This window comes from Pholcus phalangioides, unplaced genomic scaffold (assembly GCF_987345545.1).
Source record: "Pholcus phalangioides strain wild (caught in Gottingen) unplaced genomic scaffold, Ppha-v1.0 ptg000024l_1, whole genome shotgun sequence".
Classification (NCBI taxonomy): Eukaryota; Metazoa; Arthropoda; class Arachnida; order Araneae; family Pholcidae; genus Pholcus; species Pholcus phalangioides.
In genome coordinates this window covers 13100560-13115126 of record NW_028301616.1, presented here as the reverse complement: position 1 = coordinate 13115126, position 14567 = coordinate 13100560, and the positions used below count along the sequence as shown (strand labels likewise).

Sequence of the window (14567 nt, the reverse complement as noted above, 5' to 3'; positions counted from 1 at the left end):
GTTGGCAAGATTTTGCCACAAGTTGGCAAAAAACAATGGTAAAAACTGTCGCTCCAAAAATAAATTCTTTCCGTATCTGTGCGTGCAAGACATTGTTATACATTTACAGGGGTGGGAACTCTGTGCCGAAATTAGCATCTTATGCCATCCTGCTCCAATAGTGTATTTTTCTGCGCCAAATAGTCAATTGTGCCTCAGGATGCCCGTAATTTCAGAAAGGACGCCAAAAAATTTTTGTTCCTGCTCTCCGCGAAACGATTCTTTCCTAGAAGAGCGTGATTTACTTCTCTGTACTCTCCAGCACCTCCCATCTTCTGTAGTCGTGACCTTGAAAAAATAGTGGTCTATGTTAGAAAGTAGTTTGATTACACTGCAAAGTACAGAGTGTTGGGAAAAAAACTCGCAGGCTATATAACCACGTGGGCTTTGTAAGCACTGCAGAGATATTTTTTACATTTGAACGAAATTTTTTGATCAAGAAATATTTATTTACCCTTCGCTGCTTTACCACAAGACAGTTTTTTTAAGTGGTACAAGCATGTCGAACTGATAATCCATCTGGTCTCTCGTTGCAAGAAGTACAGAAAAGATTGCGAAATTAGATGATATATAAAGCTATACATAGCTTTTGAAGTCAATTTTCTAGCTCTTGTGGCTAATTTGAACCCACGTCTTATCAAATAACATTTTTGACTTCGAGAGATTTTAATGAATTCAAGGTACTTTTGTTTGTTCTTGTGATTTCTAATACTTTTAATCGGTATTATAATACTCGGAATAAAAATTTAAATGATAATTAAATGTTAAAAATTTATGTTGATTCATATGATGGTGTTGAGAATGTTTGCTCCAAGCTCTTGACTCATTGCTACATCTTGTGTAGGATTCGCTTAAGGTGCACTTAGGGGCCATTTGACTCCCTTCCTCCAACAAAATGTTGTCATCACTGCCCCTTACCTCCTAACGCATATTGGTGGGATCAGAAATGCATGCAGGAGGGGGGCATAGAGGGGTTGTGTGCCCCCCCCCAGAAAAAAAATATTTAAAAAATCAAAATTTCAAAAGAAAATACCTTTATATGTTATAATCGATTTCTGTTAATTTCAATGCTATTTGAAGGATAAGAACTCAAAATTTCTCTTTAAAAAATTCATTGTGACCCACCCTTTAAGCTATATATGGTAAACCCTTGACCAGCAGACCAAATGTGGCCCTGAAGGTTATCTGATGTGGCTTGCCACCTCAAACCTAATTTTGTAAAAATGAACTAAGCAGCACATTTACAAATAGCTTAAATGACCAGTGGCAAAATTCCAGAGCATTTGAGTGGCCCATGGCACATTTTCAGATTACTGAGGTAGGTCTCAAAGATCACCTATGTAACATACCGGGCAAGCATGCTACCATCTACACCACTGGAGACATGACCCTGCCTTCCTTATTTCACGTCCTGTGGAGTGAGGTGCTAAAGTAAAGGCATTAGTAGCCTCTCTTAACTTCAGGAAATAGCATGCTTGCCTGGTATGCAAGAGAGCCTGGGTTCGAGTCCCGGCGGAGACGTGATGACTTTTCTTTCCAAGTTCACCTCAGCATAATATCCAGAAAATAGTTGTTTCCTTGATATCTCACTCTAAATCTGTGAATTATATGGAGGAAAATACAGTAATGTCCTACTTCATTCACCAACCATATTTCTTAATCTGCAAATACAGTAGACTATCTGGCCGAATGTGGGGAAGGGCAGACCAGATAACAGAAAATCCAGATATAGGCAGAAGTTCTATAAATGCTCTCACATTTCCTACCATACCATCATAAACACCATTTTAATACCAAAAACTACCCCCTATTCATATTTTGTGACCTCTTGGTACAGGTCAGTACTGTATGTTTTAAAAATTTATTACAGAAAAAGGAAGTCTGAGAATATAAATATCGTTATGAAAATTACGTAAATAGTTTTTGTTCATTTATTATGTTATTTTTCACCTGTAAATTGTCATTATCTTATGTAAACATGAAAATTAACGCATTCCTCTGTAAATATCTGCAATAAGTTTAGAGACAGCTCCAATCATTTTGCAAAGTCATGGCACAAAAAGACGAGGCCGGATAATCAAGATTCTACTGTATTTTTCCTTCTTAATCTAAAAATTCAAATACAATAATGAAGCAAAGGAAAGCCAAAATTCTATTTAATGCACTTTTTTTATGTAAATCATTTTTATCAAATGTTCCAGGTATTAAAAAAATCACAGATATATTATTCAATAATTTTTTTTAAAACACTGTCTATGAACTTCATGAATGGCATATCAGCAGTTACAGACTGCCTAGGACTCGACATAGAATCTGATGGCGAAACCGGTGCTCTCCTCAAGTAACGATTCACACTCTGAATGATGCCATTAAGCTCTGCAGCCATTTCCCTCTTTATGAGCTGTTTCTCTCTCACTGACATATCTGAATGTGTCAAAGCCAAACTACATTGAGACAGTAGCAAGTTAAGACTCATTTCCAGAACATACAGGAGGAGATGCCTGCCAAAAAAGGAAACATTAATAACATGGCACATAAAACAACATGTTCTATTACAAATTATCTATAACAATTTGCTCACAGATGATTATTCTGAAATTGATATTGGACATGTTAAGAATGTCTTTTTTTTTCAAAAATAACACCATTTTCACAAAAACTAACACTTACCAAAATTTTTCATATTAATAATGAATTGTGAATGTTTTCCTTATAAAATTATTTAAAAAGCAACTTATTTAAGCAGCTTAAAAAGATAAAAAAACATTGAGTTCTTGTTAAAATCCTGACTTTGGAGCATGAATGTCTTGCATATAGAAATGTCCTCTACCACTTGACAATACAAGATTCATCGAAAGACTGGTTATTTGTGGAGATGAAGATTACAAGGAAGAAAATAAGAAAATTCATCGTGGGGGGACAGTGATGAATTTTCTTCCTTATAATCTTCATCTCCACAAATAACCAGTCTTTCGATGAATCTTGTATGAATGTCTTGGTCATCATTTAGAATAAGCTTAACCCTTTACATGGCATAGTAGGAATCACTTAACCTCCTATTAAAAAATTTCCATATCTTTTTTAATTAAGTAGGCGCAAAGTGAAGGGGTGTAGAGAAAAGTTATCTATCAAGAAAGTAAACTTTACAAAATATCTGGGTGTGTCAATGCTAAAATAAGAGGGTTTAAGTAAGATATCTCATTAATGCCATTTAGATCAGTGTTCTTCAACGATTGGTCCATTGGAATTTTCTGCTGGTCCATGAAACAATTTCAACATGCACAATTCATAAGACTGCTAGATTTTGTTAAATATTATACCATCTCTATACTAGCTTTTATTCGTCTTAGTGCATCCGCAGGTTTGTAAATTATTTCTCCTGTTCATTTATTTTTCACTGTCACATTAAATTATTCCTAATTTTTTGCTGGTCCTCAAATTATTTATTTTATCTAATTTTTGCCAATCACCAAATTATTTCAATAATTTATTTTTTTGTGGCCCATAAATTATTTCTTCCATTTACTTTTTTTTTTCTCTTACCGCAAACTATTCCTCCCATTTGTTTAGTTTTTCGATCCTCGAATTATTTCGTCACCTTATTCATTTGTGGCATGTCTGCAAATTAAATCTCCTATTATCGCTGGTTCATGAAATTGTTCAATCATTTTCTGCAGTTGCAAAAAAGGTTGAATACTGGTTTAGAGGTTAAAGATGCAGGAGCAGTTCTGGATCAAATATCAGTAAAAGAGTAATTATGTCCTGTTTAAATTTAGTACAGTAAAACTTTGGATTGCAAGTGTTTCGTAACACAAACAAAAATTTCGACTTTTAACACGCAAGTCTTGCACAAGAGAAAAAATTTTTGAATTTTTCAACAGATTTTTACTTGATAAATTAGATATTTCTTACAATATGAGCAGTTAAGTATACCGAAGACTCCTAAATGAGTACTATAACTTTGCATATTCACCTTGTCTGCCAAGCATCATATGATCACAACTAAAAAGTAAATCTTTATATTAAAACCCTTCAATAGTTAGCTGTTATTTGATTTAGGACCCATTCATTAACTTCACTAATTAGGGGAGTGGCATTCATAGCAAAAGCCCATGGAAGACTCTCACCCTCTTGTTGAGTGTTAATGTAAGCAGGGATATCAAAATATCTTGCTCTTCTATATCATTGAAAATACTAAAATCTTCAATATGAAATAAGTAAGAATACAATAATCTAAATAAATCAACCTGTGCTATATTTATGAAAAGAATTATTGCTGGTGTGAGTGAAGGGGTTATGAAATGAATCTCTCGTTTGAGTTATTATTTTCTACGAGGAAGTTTCATTCAATATGTCTTGTAAATTATAAGTACGTTCGCGGTACAATTTATGCTTGTAAACTGTGAATTCCAATGTACAAGATATTGAAAGCAGTATTATATATCTCTTTCAATTCTCACTTGAATGCATGTAACAAATTCAAAAACCATGGCCCAGTTCCAATAGGTCATACGTCATAGCAGTGGGGAGCTTAATCTTTTTACTAGACAGCGCCCCACTCCCTTTGAATAATTAATATATTTGGAATCGTTAACTTGTAGCATGGGAATATTTTCTAGTTTACATCCCTGATTAAAAACTACTGTGTATGCAAATGAGAAAAGATAGGCATACCTTTCAACATGTACAGAAAATTCAAAAGACCTGCTTGGTGAAGGTGTTCTCTCGCTCTAGAGTATAAATGAAGAACATGTTTTGTTTTACTATATGAAAATATTGAATTAGCACAACAAAAAATTTCTTCAAAATCAGAAAAAAACATATAACTCACTTTCCCAAGCCATCGAAGGCACGTGTTCACACAATTTGAGAGTGCTCCAAAGGTTAGGTTGCTTTTCTGATCAATAGATGGTGTCTGAAAAGTAGTATTTAATAAGAGCTGCCATTGTCCATCGCCCATTCGCTATAAAGAACAATAAAAAATTAACAAATTGTATGTGCTTGACTACTGAGCATTTTGATCAGGTGTTAATAACTTATAAAAAAAAAATTATTCACGTTTCAGTTCTATGTTATAAATCTGTTTTCAACCAGGGGTGTAAGAGAGCAATTTTGTGGATAAGAGCTGGAAAGTGTTTCAGGATGTGAAAATACAACAATGTAAATTTGAGTGGGAAATAGTAAACCAAAGTTAACTGGGGGTGTGGTACAGGTCAAGAATCACTGTAATAAATAAATGAAGAGTGATTTCTTTTAGTTTCATTTGTATAACTGATAATTCAAGAAATCAATTTTCAATAAATTGAAGCCATGATTGTCTTAAAGTACAAAATGTATAATTATATACTAATGGAAATTATAGAGTAGCCTTGATTAGCTGGAAAGCGGATTAACGAAAGAAGGGGGCAAAAACTTTATTTCAAGAAAGGTGGAGAGCCGAGTGTAAAATTTTTGCACAAGTAACAAATTTGAACAAAGGATTTGGTAATTAGAAAAAAAGTGTAATAATTTCGATTATTCAAATCTGTGCTGCATAAACAGCAGTTAATAAGGGGGGAAAGAACAAGAATCAAAATAAAAAAATAAAGATTTATATGTAATGTCAACATCTATAAAGAACAAATTTTTTGTGCTGCTGTATGTTCAGTCAGCACTTTTGGCTTCAGGAAACCATAAAAGAAGCAGGCATTTAGAACCCTTGTGAATAGGGTCCAAGATGTTTGATTTATTAGCAGATGTATACTGTGTAAATTTAAGGGGTGAATAAATTATCTGGAAGGCTCCGGGCAAATGATCTACTTGTGAGTGCGAAGATCAGACTAGGATTACACAATAACTAAATAATTTTATATATAAAGGTTTTTTTTTCATTCAAATTGCATTTGTTTGACATGAAAATATGCACTAAACATTTATTTTAAACTTGCAAAAATGTATAAATATATATATTTTATTTAAACCATGGGTTTTCAGTTATCTCTGATTCTCCGTTACCTAGAGTAATCAAGATTCTTCTGTAATAGAAAATTCAACAAAGAAAAAGTACTCAAATATTAAATGAAAAATTAAGAGGTTTAAAAAGGCTTTCAGATAGCTCACCTGACCATACATTGTTTGCTGTAAACTTGGGCTGTAATGTTTCAGAATAGCTAGACACACACTCAAGAGTTTCATCAGCCTAAAACAAAACACAAATTTGTTAGTTTATCATGAATTGCTCCAGAAAATATTTACAAAAAGAACAGAAAGGGGTTATGCAATTTAAGTTTCAATTTTCTTACAACCGAATAATAATCTTATCAATCATCAAGCACACATGGAGGCTATTTCATGAAGTTTATGATAAAAAAAAATAAAATGTTCTTATTCCATGAAATAATTGTTTGAAGTTTTTTTGAACCTCTGAACTTTATGTTTTATCAGGTTTATTCTTAATTACTTATAAACTAGGGCTGTTGAATCTCTTCTTGGGGGAGGGGGGGGATATTTTCTTCTGAAGGAAGTTTGAAAAAAACAAAACACTCAACACTTTAAATTATTACAAACCTTGATCTTTAAAAAAATCTGCTGTAATTTTAACATTTTCTCATTCCTATACAAGAGTAAGTGGCATAGAATAACAGAAGCGATTGTAATTTTATTGAAAATATAACACTGATTTTTAATGGGATATCTCGTCTACTATATTTCAAATGTTTCATAATTCAACTAGCGTTATAAACTATATTTCTTGAGCATATTTGGCTTCAGAGTGTCAATTTTATCTATTTTCCTTCATTTCAATAATCAGAATACAAATTTTAAATATTTATCAATAAAGAAAATAATCATTATTTAACTGCTCCACAACATACTCAGTTTGTACTTGAACCATTCTTTCAGATGGAACAACTTCACCATCAACTGGCACTTGTCTGGTGCTAGTCTGAACAAGGAAAAGGTTCTTGTGTTCAGTACTTGTAATAATTTGCACATCTCTTCTGGGAAATTCTTTTTGCTGAAATGATAAGTAACGAAATATTCAATACAGAAATTTGACATCTGATCTATACCTTCCAGTTGTTACTGAGTAAAACGAAAAGAGCGATTGCATTCAGTTGTACCAAGCATCACCCTGAGAAGACCACAGTAGAATTTACATGTGTATCAGCATGTATGGTTGCATGGATCCACAAATAGCAAAAATTCTTGAATGCAGAAAATTCTTACTGAAATTTAATATCAGCTCTTCATATGAAGCAAAATGCTAACAAAAAGTTTTTGCTCACTTGCGCTCAAAATTATTTTGCTCCATGGAACAACAAGATACAAATAATGAGCCTTATAGGACTGGAAACATGTTATCTGGTGAAGTAAAGAAAAAACTCTACCTGTATATCAGAGTTTAAGCTAGATAAAAAATTCCTTTCGCGAAAATGGGGAGAAAAGCTTAAGCAAAATGCTGCAATGCTAATGTTATGATTGATGGTTGGATGTCTACTTGTTCTGTACCACCTGTATGCATTTTTGCGAAAGTGGCTACCACTTCTTTCGCATTCTAAGATTTTCTTTTGCATTTTGCGAAAAATGCGACCGTAGCTTAAACCCTGCTGTATATAAATGATACTTGGCATAAAGTTAGTGCACATCTCAGAAAGGAAACTGTATAAGAGTATTTGTAGTTTAAAAGAGATTTTGTGAGCCTTTTAATAAAGTATGCTTAAATAGATCATTCATTGCTTTGCCATGCAATTTAAACCAGAATATCTACGTTGCTGAATAAACATGTTTCGAAAAAAGTGTGCACCCTTCATCTCATACAGGAATGCGACATTCCTGCAGCACACACACATATGCCCATCTTCCAATAAAACATTTTCCATATTCTGGGGGGGGGGGGGACACAGCAGCTATGACTAATTAACACGTGAAACATTCACAAGATCTACACTTGGACATGCTTACAATATCCTAAATAGTATCATAATTGAAAATTTGTAGAACTACTTTGAACAATATGCCAAACATCATCTGGCCAACATCCACAATTTCTTGATGCAACAGTGACTAAACATTGATGGCTTGTATGCATAACATCTTCTGGTTCATACTACTCCTAATTGCGGCTGTTATAGAGGCTAGTGGAAACACATTAAAAATGTTCAAATCTCAAATGATTCATTTTTTGCTAAGGTAGTACAGCTGTTTAAAATAACCAATATTTGTTGTACATTTTTTCACAATAGGCTTATATTATGTAGAAATTGATTAATACATCATTAATCAATGGAAAAAACCATGTCATTAACAAAATACAGGTACAGGAAAACCTGTATGAAACGGAACGTCAAGAAACTAAAATTATTTTCTGTTAAGACAGGTCAACAACCCCAATAACATTTGTAAAAGAAAGATTCTACATTTCTGTAACACTTAAATTTTTTTTTTCTCTATAAACTACATTTGTGTCTTCAATTCAAAATACACGCTTCTTGCAGCTATCTCTGGACAGTGACATCTATCAGTGGACATCTATCTCTACACTGAATGAAAATCTCTGCAGTAACCAAAACATGATATCACTAAATTTTGAACAATAGTGCAGTCTTCTTCGTCCATTCTTATTTTGAAGTAGTTTAAATGGAAATTATCAACATTTTTCCAAGAAAAAATTTTGTATTTTATAACAAAAGCCACCATTTCCATCATAGATGAAATGCTAAACGAGCTTTAACTAAGTTTTGAATAGCAAATCCATTTCCACCCAAGCCCAACTCCCACTCAGGTAGATAATAAGCATGCATCATTTTTCCAAGAAGTAAAAGAATTGAAGAAAAGCATATGAAAGTGTTTGCCACCACAGAAATATTTATGTTCGTATACTCTGGATGGATCACGCGATCCCTTGAGTAGAATATTGTATGTTTATATGGTCGGCCTCCATATTCACGGTATCTATAATCCCAGTTTCCATATTAGAGGTTTTTTTTTCCTTCATTGAAAATTTTTTTTGGCAACACACACAAATCTTCATTCATGTGTTTTGTTTGCAAAATTTGATTTCTGCTGTGCATGTTTAACATGACTCACTAATGCCATTACTATCATCACTAGAGCCATGGCAGCTCCCAAGAGAGAAACAGTCACCTCGGGTTGGATTAACATTTGGCCACAATGTGTGCTCCAGGACACAACCATTTCTACAGAGTCAACTGAAGAGATTGTGTCATGTTAGTGAAGCAGGTGGGTGAAGAAGGGTTCAATGATATGGATATAGAGGAAGTCAAACAGCTAATTAATAGCAACTCAGAGGCATTGACTGAGGAGGAATTAATGCAGCAGACTGCTCTGCAAATTGAAGCGGTACCAGATGAAGAATGTCAAGATAAAGAAGTGGAAGACAAGTTCACCATGTGTAACGTAGCAGAAGGGCTTCGCAAGTTCAAATCAGCAATAAATTATTTTCATGACATAGATCCTTCCATGTTACGTTCCTCATATGTAAGAAAATTGGTAGAGGAAACCTTGTCAACATACTCAAACATACTTGATGATATGCAAAAGAGAAGAAACTGTAAACAGAAATCACAATGTTCTTTCAGAAAACATCGCCAACAATCGCTGCACCCTCTTTTACATTCCCTTCTACCCTCTGCGTCACCCTGCTCTTCTCAAGATGTTCAATAAACGAGATAAGCAAATAAATCTATGGTTTCGGTTATTCGCAGTCACCCCAGGGGCTATATATTGTATTTTTCTTTTCTATTTTTTTAAATATATTATTATTTTTAAAAAATCCTTACAAAAGGGGGGATTAGTACGACTTCCATCCAAAGAACAAAATCTTGCACTTGGCCAAAAACACTTTCTCTTTCAGCAGGTTTTTTAATCTAAAAATGGACTAAATATGCCTTCTGTTTCTACGTATGTTAGACAGTTACCGTCTTAAAGAGGTTCCCATAATTGAAAAGCATTAATTATCTACTAGACCATTTTTCTGTTCGAGACAGGTTTCTGTCTCATACAGTGTCCATCTTAGGCAGGTTTCACTGTATATGGTTATAATCTTTTATAAAATATTTTACGGCTTTATCTACACACAATAACTGAACTCATGGAGGAACATTGAAAACCTTAAAATAATTATAATAAGGATATTGATAAAAGACTGTCACAGATAACATGCTCACCTCTAACAAATATTTCAGCAGGTTTTGCCGCATAAGCAATGCTATGGCCACATGACTGCACACGGAGATATCATTCTAAAGGTAAACAATATGAAAAATCATACTTTAAAAAACTTAAAACACCAAAAAGTCAGTGTTTTTTTTACAAACTTTTCCCTATTTGTATCAAAACACACAAAACCTGAAAATACTTCTCAATGCATGTTAAAATGAAAATAATTTTCATGAAGAATTTTAGTCATTTCCAATATTAGACTTTTTCGCTGCACCCATCTTCACTTTTCAAACAAAAGTTTTTCCAGCTTCATTTCCTAGACAAATTCATAGAAAATCCTATATTCACCCCGTTTACATGAGAATTAAAAAAGCTGGTATCTTTCATCCAGCAAATAGGGAAAATTTGCCAAAGATTATGGGAAAGGTGGCATGAAATCCCATAAATCTACCAAAAAAAAAGATGGTGTATATCTTTCCCATTACCTTTCTGTCCTATGAGGGAAAAAAGTTGAAAAGCAGGTACATATTCGCCAAACGAATCACCATTTAACCGTGTCTCTCCATGAGTCCCTCCCAATTTTATACATGTAAACGGGACTATTATGTTTGTAACTTCTTCCACTCATTTCTTTCTAAGTGCCTCCAAAAGAAAGATATCCCCTTTTGAAAAATGGTCCAGGTTCCTTTTTTGGAAGAGAGAACTGGAAAATGTATTTTCACAGAAATTTAAATAAATTTCAAAGCAATTAAAAACTACTTACCAAAAGAATTTCAAAGGATTTTTGATGCTGCAGCTGCCACAGGGAATGATGAAAAGACAATTGATAAATTAAACTACAAGTCAGCACAGCATCCCAAAGATTTGGCGACAATGGATTCTGAACCATATGAACTAGAGTCTATTTAGATGGACAAAAAAAAAATATTGAAAATTAGTTACTGAAACCATCCACAATTAATCACTACATAGCTATGAATTTGATTCATGGTTGAGAATCACAATATTTCATGCAAATATGATACTGAAAAAAAAAACTCACAGCATGCAAATGTTCCATATGCACACCAATAAAATCTAAAGCATCTGGTAGGAAGTAGTTTCCAAGGGCTTGAAGCAGCACACGAATTAGCATCAAGAAAGCATAAAACACATTGGTTGCAGTTATTCCACGCTTTAAAACCTGAACAAAGAGTTTGAGTGATTCATGAGTAATATGGAAAGAGCAGGCAGTGCTGCAAAGTAAATGATTCAATAATGGATACACAAAAGGATAGAACATGATCTACAGAACCTAAATTGTTTTAGAAATCTTTGAAAATTTTGCTTACAAGCTTTTTTTCACCTTTTACTCAGAGTATTTTATTTCTAAAAACTAAGGATAGATCAGGGGTCTTCAACCTTTCTCGAGTCATGAGCACTACCTATGTCCATCATCAAATGAAGAGCAACTCTGACACATTTATGCCTGAAATCTACATAATTGTAATCCTTGAATGAAATTTTTACAGGGTGTTTAATTGAAGTGTTGATCAAGTGCTTACAAGCACGAAATTGGACATGTCTCTATATCTACTGTCACTAATCTCCTGAGTCTTAATGCCTGTATTATCGACGCCATACATAAAAAACGACAACTTAATGTAATATATACTGATTTTTCAAAAGCTTTCGATCATATCGATCATGGAATTCTTATCAGCAAAATTAGTAAAATCGGTTTTAACTCTGACTTAGTGAATTGGTTCATTTCCTACTTATCCAACAGAATGTTGTATGTTTCCTATAAATCCAATTTAAGCCAAGGTTTTGTTGCTAGTTCTGGTGTCCCTCAGGGATCTGTGCTAGGCCCGTTGTTATTTATCATTTTTATCAATGATCTATCCGCACTTTTCAAAAATTGTCTACTCTTTGCTGATGATTTGAAGATTTTTAAAAGTATTGATTGTATTGATGTATGTTATAGCCTTCAAAATGAGCTGTCTTTACTTCACGAATGGTGTTTACTTAATAGACTTAATCTCAATATTGATAAATGTTTTGTTCTTTCATTCACTCACAAAAAGAATCCAATCTTTTTTACGTATAACATTAATAATAGCCAATTGCTTAGAAGAATCTCTGCGACCGATTTGGGAGTTATTTATAGTACCAATTTTAACTTTGCTGATCACATTAAAAATCTTTGCTCTGTGTCATATAAAAAACTTGGTTTGCTTAAAAGAATGTCGAGAGATTTCAAGGATAGTAATACGTTAATATCCCTTTTTAATACGCTTATAAGATCTAAACTCGAATATGCTTCAATTATCTGGAACCCATTTCACGCTTGCCATATTATGAGTCTTGAAATTATTCAAAACAATTTTCTAAGGTATTTATATTTCAAAAAATATGGTCCTTATAACAATATTCTACACCCTGAGAGATTTCAAGGATAGTAATACGTTAATATCCCTTTTTAATACGCTTATAAGATCTAAACTTGAATATGCTTCAATTATCTGGAACCCATTTCACGCTTGCCATATTATGAGTCTTGAAATTATTCAAAACAATTTTCTAAGGTATTTATATTTCAAAAAATATGGTCCTTATAACAATATTCTGGGTGTGGGTCATAATCCCGACAGACGAATTCCCGACAAGTCACAATCCCGACAGACGAAATCCCGACAGGGTCGAAATCCCGACACGGTCAGAATCCCGACAGGTCAAAATCCCGACAAGTCGAAATCCCGACAGGGTCAAATTCCCGACACGGTCAAAATCCCGACACGGTTGAATTTAAAAATTCAATTTCGCCGTATAAGCCGCACTTCGCGATTTCTGTCGGGATTTGAATTTCTCGCGGCGAGGGGCGTTGGGGCGCCGATGCGAATGATAAATTGCGATCAAATAAATTTTTCAAATTTTAATTTCGCCGTATAAGCCGCACTTCGCGATTTCTGTCGGGATTTGAATTTCTTGCGGCAAGGGGCGTTGGGGTGACGATGAGAATGATAAATTGCGATCAAATAAATTTTTTAAATTTTAATTTCGCCGTATAAGCCGCACTTCGCGATTTCTGTCGGGATTTGAATTTCTCGCGGCAAGGGGCGTTGGGGTGACGATGAGAATGATAAATTGCGATCAAATAAATTTTTCAAATTTTAATTTCGCCGTATAAGCCGGACTTCGCGATTTCTGTCGGGATTTGAATTTCTCGTGGCGAGGGGCGTTGGGGCGCCGATGAGAATTATAAATTGCGATCAAATAAATTTTTCAAATTTTAATTTAGCCGTATAAGCCGCACTTCGCGATTTCTGTCGGGATTTGAATTTCTCGTGGCAAGGGGCGTTGGGGCGCCGATGAGAATGATAAATTGCGATCAAATAAAATTTCCAAATTTTAATTTCGCCGTATAAGCCGCACTTCGCGATTTCTGTCGGAATTTCCGTTTGTCGCTGCAAGTGGTTTGTGGCGCATACCATGATCAATGGAGATCAATAATTTGGAAATTCATTTACTTTTCCAACTTGGCGAAAAGCAAAGGATTCAGGGTTGCCTTTTTCTGGCATTTATCGATTTTTCTATCCTCCACAAATACTGCTATTCCTTATTATTTTCTTTGAGAATTTTTCGGAATTCTTTCTCGCTCAAGTTTCAAATAGACTTAAAATGTCAAGTGATACTGCACAAAGTTAGACCGTTTCATGAAGATCTTAATTTAAAATTTTCAAGGTTTTCGAAAGCAATATAATAGTAGAGAAATATTTTTATTCATATGTATAAAATTACATGTCTTGACAGCTTAATTCACTGATTCATCGCCGAGCCGCAACCACTGAAGGTCAGGCCCGTATCTAGAAATTCCATTCGGGGGGGGGGGGGGGGGACAAGGTGGTCAAATAATATATTTGGCCATGTTTTACCTTATTTCAATCATTTTCTCTCATTTCGAAGAGACCGGATCCCCAATTCCCCCCTTCTCACTACGAAGCTATAAACATAAAATTCTGTCAGTAGTTTTATTTTATACTGTTGAGACGCGCAAAAAAATTTCTTAAAATTCTATCTCTAAGTTGGTCTTAAGGCTTTGAAGAGAGTATGCAAATTGTGTGGTAGTGTAGTTGCATACAGGGTGTCCTTTAAGAGTTAGTACGGCCATTGTCTTTTCAACTATCCGTGTTAGAGATGATTTCAGTTTGAAAAAATGCTCAAAAGGCGTTCAAAAATTACCCTGTACCAGTTTTGAGATTGAAAACACAGTGTGTAACAAAATAAAAAAATATAAATTTTTAAAACTTCTAATTATAAAGTGACTGCACCGTATCTCCTGAGACCAACAAAAAAAATCTATGTTGACAAGTACAATGTTCGCC

The 14567-nt window shown here is 34.1% G+C and overlaps 1 protein-coding gene across 1 annotated transcript in view; it reads right to left on the bottom strand.

The window, feature by feature from the left end:
* Nucleotides 1–2178: 2178 nt before the first annotated feature.
* Nup188 (nuclear pore complex protein Nup188) overlaps nucleotides 2179–14567 on the bottom strand; it is a 79076-nt gene continuing 66687 nt past the window's right edge. The window contains exons 42-49 of the mRNA XM_089250682.1: nucleotides 11246–11386; nucleotides 10967–11104; nucleotides 10209–10283; nucleotides 6894–7036; nucleotides 6139–6217; nucleotides 4871–5002; nucleotides 4714–4769; nucleotides 2179–2540 (exon numbers count right to left, since the gene is read on the bottom strand). Coding sequence (XP_089106808.1) covers nucleotides 2264–2540; nucleotides 4714–4769; nucleotides 4871–5002; nucleotides 6139–6217; nucleotides 6894–7036; nucleotides 10209–10283; nucleotides 10967–11104; nucleotides 11246–11386 — 1041 coding nt within the window. The 3' untranslated portion in view covers nucleotides 2179–2263. The remainder of the gene's footprint in view (nucleotides 2541–4713; nucleotides 4770–4870; nucleotides 5003–6138; nucleotides 6218–6893; nucleotides 7037–10208; nucleotides 10284–10966; nucleotides 11105–11245; nucleotides 11387–14567) is intronic.